Raw genomic sequence first — 22,661 nt, forward strand, 5'->3', positions numbered from 1 at the left:
CTCTTCTTGGAGAGAAAGAGATTTTAAATACAAGTGATTGCATTTTAAAAACCCCATACAGTATCGAGATATTACATACATTGCAATATGTTTTATGTTTACTCTCTGGACAAGTTTATTTTTTCACAGATGGAACAAGGTTGCAAATCTGGAGTCAAAAGAGACTGTTTTATCCATTCCATCAGTATTTTCTTCCATTATTTTGCTCAGAACCTTCCTGTTCTATCCTGAGTAAGATAAATTTAAGACATAGCTACAGGTCTTAAATCAAAGTTTACAGCACTTTCAACTTACTGCATACACTAATTTTCACACATTGTGTTTTCCCCTGTGTCTGTTTTTTCTCCCTCTCCTATAAGCTTACACTTCACTCCATCATGCCCAATATAGGAATAAAAGCAGGGCAATGCTTCTATTCCTGTCTTTGCCACTGACTCACTCTATAGTTTCCTCAGAATTTGCATTTTCCATTTGGATCCTCTGGTATCTAAGAAGAATGTGTCTGTTGATGTTTTCTTTGTGGTAAGAGCCTTCATAATGTCTCCCTCTGTGCAGATTCTCTTGTGTTTAGTAAGGGTTGAGTCTACACTGAAGCCTTCCTATCAATGAGATTATTAGTAGGGGTTCTGGCTTCTACTCAGATGCCAAATTTAATAACAACTATAGGAAATTAATTTCTTAAAATATTTACTCTCAGTGAGACTTTACTTCAGCCAACAGACTCAAAATTTTGAGGTAGGGCACTCGCAGACATGCACACAAAATAGCATCAATACACACACTTTCCCTTATAATGCACACCAGAGAGGAGTCAGAGATATTAGTAGAGCATAATGATATCCTAGGAACTAGAAATACACAGAGACACTGCAAACAGTTGCTTTAACATGGATAATGCTAGCTACCTTCCATTGCAGAGCCCTGCAGCACTACTATCTGCTGAATATGCAAAAGCATAGCTCTTTCCTTTCCAGTGCTGTAATGCCTTAGGTCCATTTACTGTCCCATTTAAAATCCTTCACAAATATATTCTGTTCTTCAGGGTCATTACATTCATTGTTAAATAAAAGTAAATGTTTTAAATCAAATAAGCAAGTGTGTAGATAATTCTTACAAACTAAGATTTAGTCCTTAGTATTGGAATGAACATCAGAGACCTATTGTGGTTTGCAGATATTGGCAAAATCCATGTACGTAGAATTACGGTTGGTTCCAAATAAGACAAGTTGTGGAGCTGGCTCTTATCTTAGAGCCGGTGTTATTTTTACAGCTACTGCTGTTTAAACAAAGTACATATTTCGTTAGAGAAGATTCTAGATCAGTTGTTTGAATTTTGAGTTCGTCTTAGAAACACATTAACCAGAAATGTATTCCAATTTTCAATGTTATAGCAGGAATAAAACAGTGGGCTACATTATGGAGGCTGTGGTCTCAAAGGCACAAAGAAATTAGAATCTTAAAAACATAACCAAATGTTAACACTCTGTTATGACTGGTACAATCCAGCCAGTTTAGCTTAAATGTGCTGATTTTTTACAGGCAAAGCTGCCAGCTTTGCCGTTCAAAATTTGTTTAAAAAATTTCCACTCTGTGTTCTAATTACCAAGAATAACAGAACAGTAAATGGAAATCAGACACTTATTGGCTTGAAAATTATTTGTTTTGGCACTAGTGACTGGAGTAGTTTTAATAAAGAGACAAAGAGAAAATAAAAAATACCTCATTTAAAAATAAATACCTATTTCCCATATTAATTAATTATATTCATTGATAATTTCTATTCACATCCCAATCTCTTTTTTTCTTTTTCTCATGACAGGATTACCATGTAAATTCTTTTAAAATAAAGGATTATACTCTATTTGCATTAAGGTACTTTATTGAAAGCAGGATGTAAATATATGGAAGATATTTCTAAGACAACGTGCGTATTATTATAACAGCAAATGAAAGATCTGTTAAAATACATCAGAAAACACCTTTGGCTGAAAAAATAGAGGCGGCTTTTGGATATCGTGTCTGAGGATATGCACGAATAACTTTCTGACAAAATGCAGATGCAAACTGATCTTAGGTTTCTGTGCTTTTGGTTTCTTTACATAATATTTCAAAACAAAAAATAAATAGCACAATGCTGTTTTGCTGAAAACACAGGTTCTGATACCTAGATGGCATTCTCAATGTACATAACCCGACGCAAAGTGCTATCCTGCTCTTTAACAAACCTGAAATGTCATCGTGGTGTCCAAAAGAAGGAGACACTTAGAAAGCGCCAGGTCCTCCCTCGCCCCTGACACTTTGGCAAGTACACATTGAGAACTGGAAAAGGGCTCTTCCCAGGACAACTCTGTGGGGAAACCTCCCTCCGTGCGGTTCGGAAGGGCACTCGATCCCAGGACCTTCCCCGTCATTCCCGGTCGGCGCCCCGCTCCCTCCGGCGGCGCGGGGGCCGTATCTCGCCCGCAGGCGGCACCCGGAGCTGCCGCTGCTCCGTCCCGGCGCTGCGGTCCCCGATCCCCTCGCTCCGCTCCGCCGTCGAGGGGCCGCCGCCACCCGGTCCCGCTGCGGGACAGCCCCTCCATCCCTTCCTCCCTCCCTCCGTGCCTCGGGAGCAGCGGCGGGGGGAGGCGACACACGGGCGGCTCCGGCAGCCAGAGCGGTGAGTACCCCCGGGACAGCCCGACCCGCCGCGGGGGACACAGAGGCGGGCGGGGGCGGCGGGCGGAGATGCCCCTGCGGGAAGCCGCTCCCACAGCCAGTCCCTCGGGCGGCGTCCCGCTGGCAAGAGCGGCCGGGGGTCCCAGGGCAGCGAGGCCGGCCCTTCCTCCAGGGTAGCAGTGCCGGCGCTACCCCGCAGGCAGAGAGGGGGCGTCCGGGCGAGAGCCTCTGATGGGGGGCTCGGCGGCAGAGGACGGCCCGCGGGTGCTGCCGGCCCTCACCGGGTGCCTGCTGGGCTCCCTGGTGCTGAGCACGCTGGTGGGCAATGCTCTGGTGTGCCTGGCTGTCCTGCGCTTCCATCACCTGCGTGCCAAGGTCACCAACTGGTTCGTGCTGTCACTGGCCATCTCGGACCTCTGCGTAGCCCTCCTGGTGATGCCCTGGAAGGCAATCACTGAGGTGACTGGAGGCTCCTGGCTCTTCGGCAATCGCTTTTGTGATACCTGGGTGGCTTTTGACATAATGTGCTCCACTGCCTCCATCCTCCACCTCTGCATCATCAGCCTAGACCGCTACTGGGCCATCGCCAGCCCCTTTCGCTATGAGCGCAAGATGACGCAGCGCCTTGCCTGTGCCATGATAGCCATGGCCTGGACCCTCTCCATCCTCATCTCCTTCATCCCAGTGCAGCTGCACTGGCATAAAACCAAGGACAGGGGATATCCCAGTTACCGGCTGCCTGGGACACCCCGATGTGATGTAAGATTGAATCGCACTTACGCCATTACCTCCTCCCTTATTAGCTTCTACATCCCCGTGGCCATAATGATCATCACCTATACCAGGATCTACCGAATTGCCCAGGCCCAGATCTGCCGTATCTCCACCCTTGAGAGAGCAGGGGGGCAGTGGCCAGCTCACAGCAAGGAGCCCACCTCCTCTTTGCGGAATTCCTTGCACAAGGAGACAAAGGTGCTGCAGACTCTCTCTATCATAATGGGAGTCTTTGTTTGCTGCTGGCTGCCCTTTTTCCTGCTCAACTGTCTGCTGCCTTTCTGTCAGCCCATGCTCGAGAAAGACCATGAAGGACAGTCATCCTGTGTTAGCCAAACCACTTTCAACATCTTCATGTGGTTTGGCTGGGCCAACTCTTCATTGAATCCAGTGATCTATGCTTTCAACACAGATTTCAGGAGGGCTTTCAGCAACCTCTTGGGCTGCTGGTGCTTCTGCTGTGGCACACCCAAATCCACTGTGGAGAGGGTCAACTTCAGAAATGAGCTGGTTTCCTATCATCATGACACCACCTGCCAGAAGGAAGGAGCTGCCTCGTTGTCAGTACCTCCTGCTGCTGTCACCGCCTGGGTGCAGCCCATTCCCCATGCTGTAAGCCTTCAGGGAGAGGACAGCAGTGAGATGCCTGTGGAGAACAGACTTGCGACTTCTCTGACTCAGGCTGCCCCTGGGATCAGCCCCAAGAATTGCCAGGTGCCGGCTATTTTGCAATTGGATTGCAAGACAGAGCTATCCCTGGAAACTGTTACCCCCTGTGCAGGACTTGGTCAGTGTGAGGGACCCCACTGCCTTGTTTCAGAGGGATAAGTAATTGCATGCTTCTCACACACACAGCCACCCCACAGAGAGAGTTCACTCTGCCTCCATGTAAGCTACACCTGTACCCCAGCAAAAAATCCCATTCCAGAGGGATGGGAAAAACCAGAGAGGGGTGATGGGCATTTGAAATCCATTCCAAAGGCATGTAGTGGACATATATTAACTTTTTCCCATGGCCACCATCACTCTTTACTGTCATAGTCAGTAGACATCTCCCATGCATTTGTTCATCCCCAGTTTCCAATCAAACTTGAGATATTTATTAAGAATAGTGAGATAATTAGATCAAAGTAAAAATGTCTCATAGTTTGAGACTCTATAATACAATCTTACATAGACAAGTTAATCTCAGATTTATCTTCATTGCTAAAACTTTCCCCCCCCTCTTTGTAAGTGATACTGGAAATAATTGTTTGTAGCTAATTGATAATGGTCATCACTGATGTGCAGATGATACACATTACAATAGTTTACAGCTGTAAAGTCTATTGTAGTAAGTGCAGTGTAATGTTCAAGGCTGCAATTAATTGCAGAAATTGTGCATTATAAACTCTTTATTTGCATTTTAAATGATGGATTAGTGAAGGTCCTTCATATGAAAGCTACACCACATAGCCATTTAGACTACATCTGCTGTTGCTGATTTAATAACATATAAATATTGATACTGTGTGTGTTTTTATTTTCCTAGACTGGAAAGGCTCTTGAATGTTAAGCATACTACAGACCACCCACTTCTGTGAATAGTAAATGAGAAAAATTTATTTTCCTCAATAATTTTTTAATGATTAACTGTGATTTCTAATTGACTTTTTTCTCATGACAGGGCAAGCTGCTGTGTTAGATTACACAAGATTCAATTAGCATTGTTAAGTTCAAGTGTGCTGAAAGATATTAAAGTTATTTAAAAAGCCAAGGTTTACTTCAGCAGAAATTAAGAGGTGAAATTATTTCATATTTACACCACTGCAGCCACTCAAAATAAATATCTTTCAAAGCAGAACTTGGCAGCATTTTGTTACCTATGAATCACAAATGGCAAAGGTATTATTTTAGGGAGATCTATTGGCTATTCCTCAAACACACTTTTTATAACTCAGGTCATCAAATCTACATGTCTCTTTATGGATTCACCACAGTATATGTAAGGTATTTCGCTGACTGAAAGCAGTTTACTTTGATGCCTAACAGCACCACCTTTACAATACCATTAACATCAAAGTGATCTAAAAAATAGTTTCTAAATAGCCCTGGTATCAAAACAGTGCAACCTCACAAACATTTTATCAACACCCTCTTATTAGCCAGTGCCTAAACTTCTGAATCTAAATACAGTTCAGTTCAGCAAAGTACAAGTGGTAAGCCTTTACACTGTACACCAAATGCCTTCTCTGTTCAAATAATTCCCAACCCCTTTCTTTCTGTCAGTCTATGAAGTTCTCAACCAGCTACAGGTTATTTTATTACACAATTGAATACAAAATTCTTGTGATCAGTTAAAAGCTTAAGTAGCTGAGCTGCCAAAGCAGCCCTTCTCACTATTACATCACACGTGAAAAATAGGGATAAATGTCTCTGTAGTCTTCTTAAGTAGCTGCAGAGATCCTTGTCCAGCTGAGAGCTTTTCCCTGCTGTCAAGTTGCTCAGAAATTTTTGATTGGGTTTCAAGGTTAAGCATAAATGGAGATAGGCACATGTGCTCATCTTTTAGACAACTGGGCTAGAATATAAACAGCATTCTTCAAGGTAGAGAAAACAAACTTCAAGACAGGGCTGTCTGGAGCTAGAAATACATCAGGGAAAGGACAGGAACTCCTTCCTGTTGAAAGACTGAGGCTGATCACGCACCCCTGTACGGCAGAGGTGCCAGCACCTCTGTAGTAGGAGGCAGTAGCAGGACAGCAGAGATGTACTCAAACACACATCGATGCAAAGCTTCACCTTTTTTCCTAAGTGATATTTTAAAAATATTAACTGCAATGCACATGCATTCTTGACATTATGCTTAGGTTTATTGCCTGTCATGTTATTTATGTACGGCTTTATTTTGCCTTACAGACATGATTTCAGAGATCACCATTGACTTGAACAGGAAGCTTGTTACAACTACAGCACTGCTTCTACACTTATCAGTTCCAGGAATAAGAAGGGACTAAAAAAGCATGTGTGACTTGTCATAAGAAAATATAAAACCTTTGGACAATTCTGCAATTCAAACCACAGCAACAGAAAAATACATTCTTAAAGAAACTCCCTATTAGCAAAATCCTAATAAACAAAACCTAACAGGACTAGATTTTCTCCCGGTGTTCCCCTCCTCTTATACTGAAAATCTACCCATGTATTCTACCCCCAGAGAAAATTTTTCACCTTCCCTGTCTTCTTTCTCCTTCACAAATGCACACAGACATGCAGATACTGCAGAGGGATATTAGTGCTTTTATATTGCAAAGTATATTTCCAAGGCATCAGAGGAAATAATCTTTTTACGAAGTTAGTCTTCCCTCCTCCCTTTATATCTTGCTAAATTGCTGCAATTTGTTTGGCTGAGTTGAATATAAACTAAATAACACTATCCTTATAAATTACATCTAAATACATGTACAAATGGAAAACTAATTAAGTAGTTCTGATATACTGTTACATACAGTTTTTATGATAAATAAAAAAAAACCAAAGCAATCAAACAAAAAGAAACCCAAAAAACCCCAAACATACCAACCAAAAAACCACCCTCATCCACATGGTTATAGATATGTGCAACTTTAGCAAATTCTGAATGCAGTGGAAATATCAATGTAATGTAAAACAAGATCATACCTCAACTGTGTGTATGTATGTATTTATCATACCTCAATTTTTTTCTTTTTCCTCTGATACTTAGCTGGTTACCTTAACACTTCAGTGAAGCTTTCACTGAAAAACAGGTGACCTAGGTAGCAAAAAGAGAAACCTGTTACACAACTTGGTTGTCAGAAGCATCTGTTGGTTTGCTTTTGCCAAAATCATTCCTCTTGTGTTGGATTTCAGATGATTCACCTACAAACACCATATTAAGCATATTTCAAACAGTTGAATATCAGTAAAAATTCTTTTTGTGAAAAATTCTCTATTCTTCATAAACTGTTTTTTCCCCTTAGCTTGGGAGGTTAAAGTGCCTTTCTGGATGTTAAGCACTGTCAGTCCAGTCCTGCTGGACTCTGATGTACTAAAGTGGTTTCATCACCATGGTTACGGACTCCCACCACTTAACTCAACTATATCTTCTTGTAATAATTTAATTCACTTTCCTAAAACCTCTTGCCCTTCCTATTGTAAAGAGACATGCAGCAGGATGCACTTCCTGGGTATGAGCTATTCCTCAGATTTCTAATTTTCTTAAGAACAAATGTGCATTTACACCAAAGACGGGCACAAAGATGTTAAAGTAATGATTTTATTTTCTAGCATATTTAGCTTGAAAAAACTTTTGGTAGTCCTGATCTGGGCTTGTTACATTTCTCCCCAGTGCCTGCCTGTGTCTAATCATTCAAGACATTTTAGAAAACCCAGGGCTTACGAATGCATTTCACATTTTACTAAGTTAACAAGCTACATGAAACTGCCTATCAGTGGAACTACTGACAATCAACAATAAGCAATAAACAATGTGTGGACATGTACCCAGGGTTTTTTACATGTGCATAGCATAAAATGAATGAAAATGCTAGGGAAAATGTAGGTTTATCTTCATCAGCCAGAGAAACAGAATTTCATCTTGAGATAGTTTTAGTTTAGTTTCGGTAGTGAGAAGTCATTTCCATCTGCAAAATTTGCAGAAACCGTTGCTAGGTTCCCCTTTTTCTTTAAAAACCATTTTCATACAGCTTTCTGCAGTTCAACATTTTAATATATTTTTAACTAATTAAATTCATCTTTGCACCCACCCTCTGACAACACAGGATTTAATTTTACTATTTTCATTTTTAAATCTGAACTGGCTGAATGGAATTTATGCACACTATTTCATGAGTTCAAATCCCGTGATGCCTTTGCATGAAACATGCGAGCAAGTTGTCTGAGCTTCTATTACAATCAGGGGAAAATCTAGGCCAAACAGTCAAACATGTCTAGAGAGATTTACTGGATCAAGTGATGATATCCACTCTAGGATGAGAGGAAAAGCTCACTAGACTGACTAGCTGACAGGGGAAAAAAGGCCAGTAATGCAGGACAGCAACAGACAGGGTATAAATGAGCCAGTGTGCAAACTAGTTCCAATTTTTTGCTGTTGGTAACAAAGCTATAACAATCGGTTGGTAACAATTAGAGATCGTACTAAAAGCCTGACAAGAGGTAATGATCTTTACTACGTATGCAGAGCTGGATTTGCTCTTCTGTTGGATGGTCGGTCTGAAAAGTTTCTCCAGCCTTACCATTTAGATTTCAGGAAATAAAAAAATTATAATCAAAGTAGTAAGAACTATCGATTTTTCACGGTAATTTAAATAAATGAATGCGTAAAATAACACAGAGCATGGAGTATTTGCTAACACCTAAACCGATAATATAGTCAGAGACAACATCACGACAAATGTTCCTGGTGCACATTTGTTAACAGAAGACGAGAAATACATAAAGCAGCTGAGTTTCAAGAGATCAGACTGGTAATTAGATATTGCCTCTTATGTTTTGGACCATAGCATTATATTAGTGCTGCCAAAATACATTGTGACAATAAATTAATTGATAGGGGTAATTAATGCTGTAGTACCAATGCATCCAAGCCGTGAATTATAGTAGCACCAGATCGATACCTCCTTGGTGTGCTGCCAGACTTAGTTTAAAGCTCCTCAAGAGCTTAAAAACCCTCAAACATCTGTTACCATCACAAGTAACATAGAGCAGCTATTACTGGGAACAATAGGGCTTTGGGGGCACTGCAGTTCACTGCAGACTTCTTTCAAAAAGAGAGTAGATTTTCACTGTGCTGCTAACAGCTTATGCTACTGAAGTACAAAGTAACTTTAAAGATGTTTGTAGAGGAAACCATTTCCTTGAAGTGTGGTAAAATGTTGCTATGATGATCCTCAGAGGCACCACCTCTGAGGATGTGGCTGGGTCTAGTCCAAGGACAAGGGAACAGAGAAAAAACACAATGCCTTTTGTGCTGTGCTGATATCTGAGAATTCAAACTGATTTTGTTCGCAGCACAGGTCACTGCACTCACTACTACCATCACTTTTGGTTCCAGATAATGCACAACAGTTACTTATCTGAATATGCACTGTTTATTTTTTTTTTGTAGAAACAACATTTTATTTCCCTTCTGAACAATTCCCTTTGTGAATTTAAGCCTAACTTTCAGTGACAGGCAAGCTAGACAGGCACAAAATTTGAATTGTAAATGCTTCAACTGTTGTTTAGTATGTCTTACTTTATAAAGCTGAAATGTGTAATTTTGGGGTGGCTCAAGTTAAGCTCAAACAATGCCTCAAGTCATATGCTTCCAAAAATATACTTTCTCCCTAAGTGTTGCTACAACATGCCTGCTCCCCTGCAGTCCAGTCACGAGAGTAATTCCAAAGCCAAACCTAACCAAACCAACCAAACAAAACCCCCACCAAACAACCGAACAAAATCCAAACCAAACAAAACCCCCAAGGAAACAAAAGAAATAACCCTTGGGGTAGAACAGCATGCTGTACAGGGGAAAATTTTCACGTCATTTAATACCACTGAGTATTGACACTATTGTTTCTGTATTACTTAGAAAAGTCATGATTTCCTTTCAAGAAATGCTCATTGCTGTCTCTCAGCCTCGACCACAGTGTGTTTTCAATGACACAGGCCGTTTTCCTCATTAGCATGATATTCTGATTTATGCTGTAGGATTTTAGAGGCAGAAGACCCATCACTCTTGGCAAGGGTATCATGTATGGAAAGAAAGGAGAAAAGCCCTTCACGGCATATTGCTCCAGGAGCAAAGACTCTATAAGTTCAGTCTACTGATACAGCTTACCATGGAAAATACAAAGAATTTCAGCACCCCCAAGGGATTAACTGGGAAGAACTGGATGTTTTGAGCAGATGGAGTCACTATGATTTTGATAGCCTTTAGGCTGAGCAGCTAGCATCATGCAATCTAGGATCCACAAAATAGATTTTCTGTAGATTTCAGTCTGCCTGCATACAATCCCACTGCTCTATATTGCCCCGTACCATGCTAGCATGCATCCTCCAAACACTACAAGCAGCTCCTTCCCTGCCTGATACTGTGGCATTTTCTATGATTCTTTTACTGCCTGACTGGATAATTCTAAAAGTCTCATCACTGTGCTCCTCTAAACAGGGTGTGGAAAAACTGTTTTCCATTTCTAATGGAGCTTTTTAGGCCCAGAGAGACCAGGATGCAGAAAGAGGAAAGCTACTGTAATCTGCTAACAAGACACAAACCTGACCATGTTGGACATGGAGCAATTGTACAAAAGGGCAAAGTGCACTCAGGAGGATAGAACTAATGCTCTGCACACCTCATCTCTTGTCTTCAACAAAAAGCTTTCTTCTGGATGCATTCGGTCCATGACGGTAAGACTTCTTTTGGATACATCTAGTCTTTTGAAAGATCAAAATATACATTCCAAAGAATGATTCTTTCTGGGCTTTACAAGTCCCAGGTCTTGCTTGGAGGCTCGTTGGTCACCAAACGTTGTAGCCATCACACAGCAGAGGGAATGGTGGGCTGCAGCACAGGGACAGCAGTGAAGTGTCAGGGCAGAACTTCACCTACATGATTTTCTCCCTTTGAACCTCACCAAAATACAGCCAGAGCCAGCCCACATCTCCAGTGGAACAGGATCTGCCTCTCAGGTTTCCTAGGTTTTTGACATTTCTGACTTAGGGATGGGAACATGTTCAACCTATATTTCAGTTTTGATGTATGTACCACAGAAATAACACCTATTTCCTTTCTTGCAGAGCAAAGGGGATGAATTAACTAGTTTCTCCACAGCTCTGAAGTTCTGGCACTAAAACTGGTTTCTATGTTTTGTGATTAATTTTTCTTTCAAATTGAGGGGAAAAAAACCCCTTTTTGGTCTTAAGAAATAAGAGAAGGAATTTTGATTTGTTATTTGTCCATTTATGTCCTACTTTTCTAATCCCTTTGTACATATTGAGAGCAACAAGGCCACAGGGAAAGTAATTAAATTATTTGGGGAGAGTAGTAGCTATGTTGTGAGAAGAAAAAATTATGTTTTGTGTATAAATTCTCTTATCACTTCCAAACTTTCCAGAATTGTCTACATGAAGTTCTCCACATACCAGAAGCCTTTCATAGATGTGTGCACCTGGGCTTTGAGGGTGCTGGCATAGAGCTGGCAATTGCAAACTACAACAAGAAAACAGATGGGTAAAAACGTGCAAGTGCAGTTTTTACACTTGTACAGCCAGATTATTCCATACCTTCCACCAAAAGAATAAAATACCATGTTTTCTAACACACACACAAAAATGCCAGAACTGTTCAAAAAACTGCTTGCAGCAAATGTTTGGTAACAGGATCCACATTTGTATCAAACCAGAAAACATCCTTTTTGGGAACTTGGTGGCCTGTTTAGTGACAATGCAAAATACACGAGCAAGAATATGAGACTCAGCTGTTTTAAGAAATATTAGGTACTTAGTTCTTCTTTTATTCAGGTGTTTTTCCTTCACGCTTCATTGTTATGATGTGGTGGGTTTTTTTAATTTATTTGATATTTACGTATAGTATAGTTCTACTTTAAAAACACAATATCAAACTCACTTTAATTTTGTAATACAAGAGCCATGAATCATGTGTTGGCAGAGTATACAAGGGCTTGGATAGCCTATGTATTTCTGCCCCATAAAAATCACTTTCATTTATAGAACAAGGCCAACTTCATTGTTTGCTTGTGTGCAATACACCCACTTTCTTCCCACTACATCAGATCTTTAGATAAAACCACCATGTAAAAATAAACATAACCCATAAGAAAACTCCTTAGAAAAACATCCACCTTTCAGGTACAGGACATCTTTCACAATTATCTCTTTTGACATTTACTTTTCCTTGTGATAGTCTACATATCAGCTCACACCATGGGGAACCAATCTCCAGCCTTCAGTCTGTGAGCAGGTGGTAAAAGAATTCAGCCTGAATAAACGGAATGTCTGGGCAACTTAAATGTCTGAACTTGCTCCAGTTTCAAGTGAGGTATTTTACTGTGATGATATACAGCAGGCATTATCAATGCTACATTTTTCTCAATTAAAAATGGACTATTTCTATTATTTTTATGAAATAAAATTAAACATACCTGGACAGTTTATTGTATATTTTATAGATTTGCCATTTAGGTTTTCTAGAATTTTAACTGGATCTGGTAGATCAGATCTTTGGTTCTAGAAATTTATTTCTTTTTAAAATTTTTATTCCACCATATAGCCTTGAAGTTTTTTACTCAGTCCTCAAGACATATTTTAAAGAACTCGGTCTTCTGTTTACAATTTGTTTGTTAAATAATCACAATTTGTTTCCTCTTTGAAACCCTCTGCAATTACACTTTGTTAATGAAACCCTCACAACTTACATTTTCAGAATGCAAAGTTCTGAAGGAGAAAATGAGAAGCAATCCCACCCCTCTGAGTTTTCTCAGTGATCTGTGAAACATGTTTCATCCCATACGTGGTGAATGGGGAGCTCATGCTACAGTACCAGGGTTTACATTACCAGCCGTCTGCTCTCCTCTTCAATAAAAGTGCTTTCTCACACTATCTGATGCGAGCACGCTCTGGTAACATTTGAATAGCTGATCTCCCTCATCCTTTTAGCTCCCCACACCCTTCTGCTGTTCACCTACTCTTATCACTTAAATTATAAAATAAATCTCTCCTGGCATGTTGGTCATCTCCACCACACTGCAGCCAAGAAATAATGTCAAGATGCATTTGTTGAGCTAATTTTAACACTTCGTGTTTCTAGAAGTGTTCAGATTAAATGGGTCCCCCTCACCCCTTCTGTCTGTGTCTAAAATAATGGGCCAAGAGCAATTTAAAAGGGAGTTCATCTTCATTCTACAACACTTGCAAGGATTTTTAATTCTATGTAGGTCTGTATGCACGTTACTACAACAACAAGGAATGTATTTTCAGCTTCTTTAAACTGACTGTAGGATGACCAACCATAAGTTCTATGAAAGGAAAAGGTCTTTTTGGCATCCTAATGAAGTCCTCTGTTTAGCACACGCTGAAAAAAATTCTTTCTCTGATTTCCTTCACTGTTATTTTGAACGAGATTAAAGAACGGAAAAGACAAAGCTGAAGTTCAGCCTTTCACAAGACTTGCAATTTTGATCAGCTGATAGAAAAGCCTGGAGTGGTAGGGGTGTTCTAGCAGCTCCCATACCCAGCTCAGCAAGAGGCCTTGTCTGAGGTCAGTCCATTAATTACACAGGGAAGAATGAAGGTAGGAAATAGTGGTCAGTCATGCGGGTTCTCTGTGAACAGAGACTACAATGACTCTTTGAGAAACAAAAATTAAAAACTTCCTAAGTTTTTTTGGTAAGGTAAAAAAGTTTGTTTGATGAATGTAAAGAGTAAGCATGGTAGCCTTTACATGACCGATAAAGCAACATCCTCACAGTGGAAGGCAGATTACTGAAGAAAACACTTAAGAGGTGGCATTTTAAATACGAAAAATTACATACTCAGAAAAATTAGCATGCAAATATGCATCTCTAATCAGAAATCTGAGTTGAGAATATATAAGTCAGTTAAAGAGAGGAATATATACAAGATGCAAGGAACAAAGTAGTTCCTATGGAGCAAAAGAACTAAAAACTTAATTCACTATATCCCGAACTCCAGTGGGAAAACACAGCCTTGGAGAGTGCAAGGCAAATGACTCAGACCCGCTCGTCAAAAAGTCTGCAGGGAATGTGAGACGGTAAAGATGGTGGAAACATATGTGGAACATTTTTTGTTAAAGCCAATGTATTGAGGAAGAACAGTATTCTGGGATGATTCTGAAGCACTCTGCTATGTACTGCTTCCAAGAGCGCATTCAGTCAATGATCTGTTGACTGAAGGATGGGCTCATGGATGATTTCAAACTGATTCTGCAGCATAAGAAATTGATTTATAAATCCCCTGATCAATCCTATGCAGTTTCTTTAAGTTTTCTATTATTTTTCAAAAAGCTATTTTTCAAATGAAAGGTTGGGTTGAACTTCAGTAGCAGTTTATTGGCAAGGAAAGAAAGAATCAACACAAAAACATGTCAAAAACTGGACAAAAGCATCGGTCTGACCATAGAAGAGTGCTTAAACCGTACCTAGGAGAGACTTCAGAATGGGAAAATTTGAGCAAGGAAATTCTTTTTTCACTTTGTTCCTTCTGTACAATTTGGGACAGGGCACAGACCCCAGAATTTCAGCTATCTGCAAGTCAAAGGTGTAATAGTAAATGAACCTGTACTTAATCTTACAAAACTCTTCAGTAGTCATGCTTATTTGCCAGTTTGTGATGGAAGGAGAATAAAAAATGCTTCACAACTTTGCCTTGTAGTGCTCTAGCTCAGAGCAAGGGACCTCACAGCTGTCTGCACACAGAGGATCCTTCAACGTAACTAGACAGGAAGCACTAGACACCTCTACCAGTAAAGCCAGTAAAAACATGATACCCTTAGGGATTGAATTTCTGAGGTGGCCAGCAGAGATGAATGGGACTGTTGGGCACCTTCCCAGTGTAAGATAATATTTCATTTTGCTTCATGACCAAATTGAGATAAATGTCTCTACATGGCTCTTCAGCCACCAGTTTTTGTCTTTTATACCATGCAGAGCTTGACTCGCTCTGAACAAAACCAGGTAATTGAGAAGGTCAATCTGTAGACACGTTAAATATGATGTTATTCTCTTGAGCCAGTAACAAGAAATTGAAAGATTGATAACTCAAACAAGTAGGTTAAACATAGCCATGGTCTTGTATATTTTAAACAATTTAAGTTTATGAACCATCGACGTTGTTTACCCTACACACTTCTCTGAAAAGGAGTTTATGATGACAGGGCTGGAGACTGACTACTTTCCACTTGTAAAGCAACACTGTTCTTGCAATCATTCACAGTTGTTGCTGCAATCCTAGGGACTGAAGTAAGAGGAATAAATATTATTTTTCATAATGACTGGAGTTTTTATAAAATGCAAACAGTTAATTCAACTGAACTTTTAAAGATCAAACCCTGAAGTTAAAACCCTAACACCATTTCCTGGGCAATATCTTCAACGTGAGTGAAGTGGCCTACAAACAGAATATAAGTTTTTCAGTTCAGAGTTAAAAATTAACAGGATAATTTATTCATTGACTAATGAAAAGTGTGATTAAGGGTATGATCTGAACTTCTAAAATTAAAAGATGCGTAAATAGATTTAATTAAATAATAGATTCAATTTTTACTATTGTCATATTTGCCTACTTAGTTCTTTTCTTTGTTAGGTTAACGAGCCCATTGTTTAAATCACTTCATTATAAATCGAGTTTTCTAGGTCCGTGATGCTCTCAGTGTTCTTTCACAGACTCAATTCAGTTTATCTTTTTTTGAAGAGTAATGCTTAAACTGGATACAATGCCCCACTCAAAGCCTGGTTTTAGCCAATGCCTTACTTCCTGTGTCTTATAGGTGACATCCTTGTTTATGTGTTTGCTTTTTTTGCAGTTGCAGCTCAACTGTTGTCTCACATTCAGCTACAGTGAATCACATACAGTGCATGCTTTTCTGTGACACATTACTTAGCATCTATCATGTATTCGTGCAGATGTTTTAGACCTGTATCTTGCTCTTCTCTCTATTGAACTGAATCTCATGGTTTAGACTGGTCCCATGAGTGTTTACTTTAACTTGGAATTTGTTTTAGAATCTTTAGAGTCCAAATTGCATCCAACATAGTATATCTGTAAATCCTTCCAGTTTAGTCTTCTTGTAGGATTCACATAGCAACCACACTCTTAATGTCATTTGCTTAGATGGACAGGCCCATTAACTCCTCAGGGATTTGTTTCAGGCTCTCTGCAGACAAGGCAACTATGTTTGCCACAGTGCACACTGATCACATTTTCAAAAATAACTTCCTAACCAGCTGACTTTTAGAGCTATAAAGGTTATTCTAAGGTGAGGGGGACAGTAGGGAAAGAGCAGTCAAAATCCAGCTACAGCAGCAACACAGACTAACTAGATTTAAACTGCAAACACAGAACAAAAGGATACAGTGATTTGAGTAATGTAAGAATGATCCTTCCCTCCTCCCCCCCAATATCCCCATCAAATCCAGGAGATAAAATTGTAGTTTTTGCAAGAAAATTAATATAGAAGCAATGAGTATCAAAGACTAACATCTGTTTTACTGCAAAAGATGAGTCACAATCAAGGAGGAAAATATGTGAATAAATATAGGTAGGAGGAGAATATAGCAAAGAAGATTAAGGAAGATTAATCACTGTATGAGGAGGTTAGACAAGTTTCAGTCTGTTTCATTTTCTTTCTTTAGTTCCTGAAGAGTAATAACTTGTATGAGATTTAATGTAATCTGCCTAAAAAGTATAATAACAACATGTTCATTAAAACACACAGTAATATTTTCCTCCAAGGTAATATCCTTAGAATAAACTGCTATAAAAGTGATCTCAAACATATTAGACAACTCCATTTCTCACTGCATAAATGATAGCAGTGGAATGTGGAAAATGGACAAAGATCTCAGAGTAATAATATATAGCAATTACAGGTGGTCAGAACTTAATTTGAAAGCAACTCCAATGTTTGGCAGACTCATAAGCTAAGGTACATGACATGCCACGTGCTCACTAGAGCCATAGAGGGTTTTAAAGTCACAATGCAGTTCTTTATGCCTCATGGTACCCTCAGCCCTCAGTTAGATGCCAAGATTCCTCCTACAGACCATGGGGGGTCCTCAGCACCCATGAAAGCAATATACACAATCCAGCATGCTGAGAAAGCAGCCACACACAGCTAACAGTCAGCTAAGCCTTGTCCTTCAGAGAGGGTTCTTTATGTAATTGCAGGCCAAAAGGAGATATCAGCTTCCACTCGAAATTCTTGGTTGCAAACCCTCTCCTATGGTTTGTTGCCTAAGCCATTTTATTTCCTTCTCATGATCCTCTCTCTCTTGCCATTTCCTCCCCACTCCAAACTACCAACTAGGGAGAGCTCTAAATACGAAATGCAACTAGGAAACAAGAGATCTATCTGAAAATGCTCCTCCTTTCCCTGAACTGGGGAAAGAACTCTACATCCCACCTCTCCTCCAGCAGTCATTCTCTCAGTCTCTGCAGAAGTCTTTCCTTTTTAGGACTTATTGCACAGAAAGAGAAATTAAACTCTTTCCTCCATTGAGTCACATCATAGAATGGTTTGGGTTGTGAGGGACCTTTAAAGGTCTCCTAGTACTCCCTCCTGCAATAAGCAGGGACATGTTCAGCCAGATCAGGTTGCTCAGGAACCCATCCACCCGGCCTTGAATGTTACCAGGGATGTGGCATCTACAACCTCCTTGGGCAACCTGTTCCACTGCTTCACACCCTCATTGTGAAAGATTCCTTCTTTGTATCTAGTCTAAATCTGCTCTCTTTTAGTTTAAATATTACCCCTTGTCCTATCACAGCAGGCCCTGCTAAAAGTTCATCCCCATCTTTCTTATGGGCCTCCTTTAAGTAACAAAAATGCTGCGATAAGGTTTCCCCAGAGCCTTCTCTTCTCAGGCTGAACAACCCCCACTGCCTCAGCCTTTTCTCACAGGAGAGGTGTTCCAGCCCTTTGATGATTTTGTGGCCCTCCTCTCTGGACCCATTCCAACAGGTCCATGTCTGTCCTGGGCTGAGGATGCCAGAGATGCATGCAGTAGTCCAAGTGGGATCTCACTAGAATAGAGGGGCAGAATCCTCTCCCTTGACCTGCTGGCCACACTGCTTTTGATGCAGCCCAGGATACAATTGGCTTTCTAGGCTGCAGGTGCACATTGCTTGCTCATGTCCAGCCTCTCATCCACTAGCAGCCCCAGTCCTTCTTGGCAGGGCTGCTCTCAACCTGTCCGTCTCCCAGCCTGTATTGACACCAGGGGTTGCCCAAACCAAGGGCAGCACCTTGTACTTGATCTTGTTAAACCACATGAGATTCCCATGGGCCCATTTCTCAAACTTGTCAAGGTCTCTCTGAATGGCATCCTGTCCTTCAGGTGTGTCACCCAGACCACTCAGCTTGGTGTCACCTGCAAATTTGCTGAGGGTGCACTTAATCCCATTGTCTATGTCATTGATGAAGATATTAAATAATATTTGTCCCTATATGGACCCCTAAAGGACACCACTTGTCACCAGTGTTCATCTGGGCATTAAGCCATTGAGTACTATCCTTTGGATGAGACCATCCTACCAACCCCTCATCCGTTAAGCAGTTGACCCATCAAACCCCTCATCCGTTAAGCAGTTGACCCATCAAATCCATGCCTTTCCCATTTAGAGAGAAGGATGTTGTGGGACATTGTGGGAAATACTATTTGTTCAGCCCCCCAAATACCCATGTGTAACTGAGGCATTCTTTGGGGATCCTTTGCCAGATTTTAGCCTACTATAAGCATGGGGGATCTTTGAAGAAGTTACTGTAAAGGAGAGATGACACAAGAAGAAAGCCTAGAGCACATGACACTGTCCAAGTCAGTCTTCATTGCAGCAACATTTATCTTGTTGTGTAAAGAAGGTTGCATTTTAAATTTGCTCTATCAACAGCTTGGCCACTGTGCAGGGCTGGGGGGGGCAGCTGACACTGTGTGTCCTCTGCACAGCGGGGAGGGTGCTGACACCAGCTGTCAAGAGATGAACATCAGGGTTCACCATAGTCTGCACTGAGCCCACCATCCTGCCGGCCTTAGGACAGCTGTGGTCCAGCTACCACATTACACTGACAGTATTATGGGCTGGGTAAGATCTCCACATCAATGTAAATGTGGAGTATAAATACAAATGGTATATGAGTGTGACTATATATATATACATATATATATATATATATATATATATATCCCCACATATATATATGCGCATGTCTACCAATAATAGTTTTTCCAAAAGCTTGTGACAGCTCAGGGACAGCTTACACTTCCCCTTCAAGTGCCCTGAGCAAGAGTATCTCTGCAGTACAGGGCTGGGCTCAGTGTGCCACATGCTCTTCTGGTGATCCAATACTGAGGAGACAGCAGGAATTTGCTGGTAACTTGAGGGCCTTCATCTTTGAGTAACAGAGTCAGAAAAATAAGGACTTTGGAACAGATGTGCAAAGTTCATCACCCATGAAACTGAAGCATATGTGGATTTTGAGGGCCTAATTCTGACAAGAGATTTCTGAAATGGGGGTCTGATCTCCCATCCCCAAACGTGCAGTAACATAAAGCTTATGTCTACGTTCTTATGAAACTTCTGGCATTTTTTAAAAACACATCCTATAGAGAAGACTGTCACCACATTAACAAAAAGTAACCATCCTAAATAATCCACATCGATATTTTACTTCCAAAATGAGAATCCCTTTTAACTCCATCAATTCCAAAGAAAAATAAATAAATCGATTCTAGTCCATCAGGCACACAACCATTCCCCCCCTCAGCTCCCTCGGGGAGATTCCCACACAGCCGAGCTGCCGCTGCCCGGCTCGGCCCCCGGACCCCATTTCCTCGCCACTTCCCAAGGGAGCCGCAGTCCCGGGATGGCTTTGAGGTACCGGCGTGCGGTTTTCTCGAACAAAGCGTGCGTGTGTGTTTGCGTGTCGGGGAAAATCCCGCCAGCCGGTGCCGTCGGGGCACAGCGCTGCCGGTGTGTCCCCGCGCTGTCCCCCGCGGGCGGTGGCCGGGGAGGGGCGTTGGTGGGGGCAGTCCCCGACCATTGATAACCCCCGTGCCGGGCCCGCCGCGGGCAGCCCGGGAGCGCGGAGCCGCCGCGCACGCCTGTCCCGCACCATCACCCAGCCCACATCGCACCGTGAGTGCCTCGGGACAGCGCGGAGAACACCGGGGTGCGTGGGGGGAAACCGGGTGCAGGGGAAAAGGACGGGGCTTTAGGGGAGCGGGTTGCCCGTGGGCGGGTCTGGCAGCCGAGCGGCAGCAGCGATGCCGCAGCCGGCAGGTTCAGGCTCCCGGCTGGCGCTGTCCCGTCGAGGCTTCCTGGCCGGGATGATCCCGGGACCTCGCCGCCCTCGGCGGGCCGTCAGCGGAGCATGAGGGTGGACGGACACAAGCTAAAAACCCCAGGGCTAACAGCCCCACCCTGGAGGGACAAGCCCGCTTCGCTCCCCTCTGCTGAGACGAACCCCGCCCGGCTCGGGCTGGCGCGACCCCGGGGGCTGCGCTCCCGCGGGGCGGGCAGAGGGTGGAAGCCGCGGGGGCACCGCCCGGCACGGTCCTTGTGTCCACAGGGCGCGGAGAATGCGGCGGGACGGCGGGTCCCGCGCCGGGACGCCCCGTCTCTGAGGCACCGAGGAGGCTCCCGCGGCGCCGAGGATGAGGATGCCGCTGGCGCTGCTGGCCCTGGCCGTCCTGGGGGCCGCCGCTGGCGGCGGGGCGGGCCGGGAGGAGGCGCGGGAGGGCCGGTTCTCCACGCCGGAGCAGCAGCGGTGCCGCTGGGAGCTGCGCTCAGCCGCGGGGGCCAGCGAGCTGCGGCTGAGCTGCCGGGCGGCGGGCGGCGGGGCGGCGCGGAGCTGCGCCTACCGCGGGGAGCCGCGGCGCTGCCCGGCCTACGGCGCCCGCAGCCACCAGTACTGGCGGCAGATCCTGTCCCGGCTGCGACGGCGGCTCCATCCCTGCGCCCCGGGAGCGCCGCTCAGCGCCCGCCTGTGCGGGCCGGGCCGGGCGCCGCCCGAGGCGCAGCTCCGCCTGCTGCCCGACCCCGGCCCGGCCACGCCGGCCCCCGCCCCGGAGCCCACCGAGGACCCCGCGGAGACCTACTGCACCGAGCGGTGGCACTCGCTGTGTAGCTTCTTCGTCGGCTTCTGGGAGGGCTGAGCCGCCCCGGCCCGCGGGAGGGAGCGCGGCCGCCCGTCCCCCGCGCCAGGATGCTCCCGGCATCGCCTGCCCTCACCCACCGCTGCCACTGCCCCCCGACTCTGTCAGCTTTCCTCTTTTATCCCCAATAAAGTGGTAACTATTTTATGACAAGAAGTTCACGTAATTCTTTGTCTCATCAAAGCCCTGTAACAGCTGCAACACCGTCACGCTGCTGAACAGTGTGTGTGGCACCCACCAGCTAGCCTGGTGAGAGCATCTAGGCACAACTCGTGCACTCAAGTACATTAAAGGTTTTCAAAGGACATAAGCACGAAGAGACAGCTATTCCCTCCCCAAAAATCAATTCCTATAAGCCTAAAGTTACAATGAAATCACACATGTAGAAAAATAAGCATTTATACCAGAATGAGAAACAACTGAGACTTCACTAGAGAGTAAGTCCTAGAAAGAACTTTCTTGCTGACAAAGATTTCATAAGCTACACAAGACAGTCCAGTCCTTTCTCCACAAAGCAGTTAGTCAACTGACTGTCTTCAAACAGGAACATGAACAGAATTTGGTGAAAAACCAGCTGTGAAAAGAAAAGTCGAGAAACTCAGAAGTACCTAGATACACAAACTGGATTTGGGAGATGAATGATATTTCACCTGGCTAATGGCATAATGTTGAAGCAGGCAACTTGTTTTACCAAGGGAGAAAAGGGGTTTGAGATGTTAAATACCTTATCCACACACAACGCGGTACATTTTGTTAAGGAGAGCTCGAGTTTTCCTTGGTCGTGATTTTTCTTCTTTAGACACATCCCACTCAAATGCTAAAAAAAAAAGGATTGTGATTTCTACAGTGCATACCTGACTGAACATCAACAACTTCTCTACCCTACTGTCCAATACAGCAGTGCAGAAAGCAGGGCAACACTCCAGGTAAATGTGGGAAGGACTCAGCCCCTTCACTCACAAAATAAGCTGTTGGGAGTCACTTTTGCAGAAACTGGAACTATACCTGTCTGCAGAGAGATGTTTGGTTAAACGCTTGCTTTAGTTTAATTGTTCCACAGAGATATCTCAAAATTACCTCTGCAGTCACTCAGAGGGCTGCTCCTCATACATTTTTCCTGAACCAGAACACTTGGGCGCATTGACAGATCAAGAACAGAGGAGCAGTATCCCAATACAGCAGAGCATCCATCATGGTCCTCTCACACAAGACCAGTGAATAAACATCAAATCTCTGATGGGTGCAGTAAAATAACCACATAAACCATGGATAAAGCAGACAGGTAAATGTCAAAAATAAAACCCAGTCTCCCTCAAACAAGAG

The 22,661-nt window shown here is 43.0% G+C and overlaps 2 protein-coding genes across 2 annotated transcripts; both read left to right on the plus strand.

Annotated features, from left to right (window-relative positions):
• The first annotated feature begins 2,889 nt into the window (after window positions 1–2,889).
• Window positions 2,890–4,260, plus strand: LOC108509930 (D(1)-like dopamine receptor). The gene has a single exon (XM_017839552.1). The coding sequence runs from the start codon at window positions 2,890–2,892 to the stop codon at window positions 4,258–4,260; it is 1,371 nt and encodes a 456-aa protein (XP_017695041.1).
• A 16,583-nt stretch (window positions 4,261–20,843) lies between these two features.
• On the plus strand, window positions 20,844–21,338 carry FGFBP3 (fibroblast growth factor binding protein 3). Its single transcript, XM_017839560.1, has one exon. It carries the CDS (start codon window positions 20,844–20,846, stop codon window positions 21,336–21,338), a length of 495 nt encoding a protein of 164 aa, XP_017695049.1.
• Window positions 21,339–22,661: the final 1,323 nt, after the last annotated feature.

The sequence above is a fragment of the Lepidothrix coronata genome, unplaced genomic scaffold (genome assembly GCF_001604755.1).
Source record: "Lepidothrix coronata isolate B3197 unplaced genomic scaffold, Lepidothrix_coronata-1.0 Scaffold8, whole genome shotgun sequence".
Taxonomy (NCBI): Eukaryota; Metazoa; Chordata; class Aves; order Passeriformes; family Pipridae; genus Lepidothrix; species Lepidothrix coronata.

What these genes read in the sequence shown, in the direction of transcription:
- LOC108509930 (XM_017839552.1), top strand. Translation starts at nt 2,890, where the DNA reads ATGGGGGGCTCGGCGGCAGAGGACGGCCCGCGGGTGCTGCCGGCCCTC.
- FGFBP3 (XM_017839560.1), top strand. Translation starts at nt 20,844, where the DNA reads ATGCCGCTGGCGCTGCTGGCCCTGGCCGTCCTGGGGGCCGCCGCTGGC.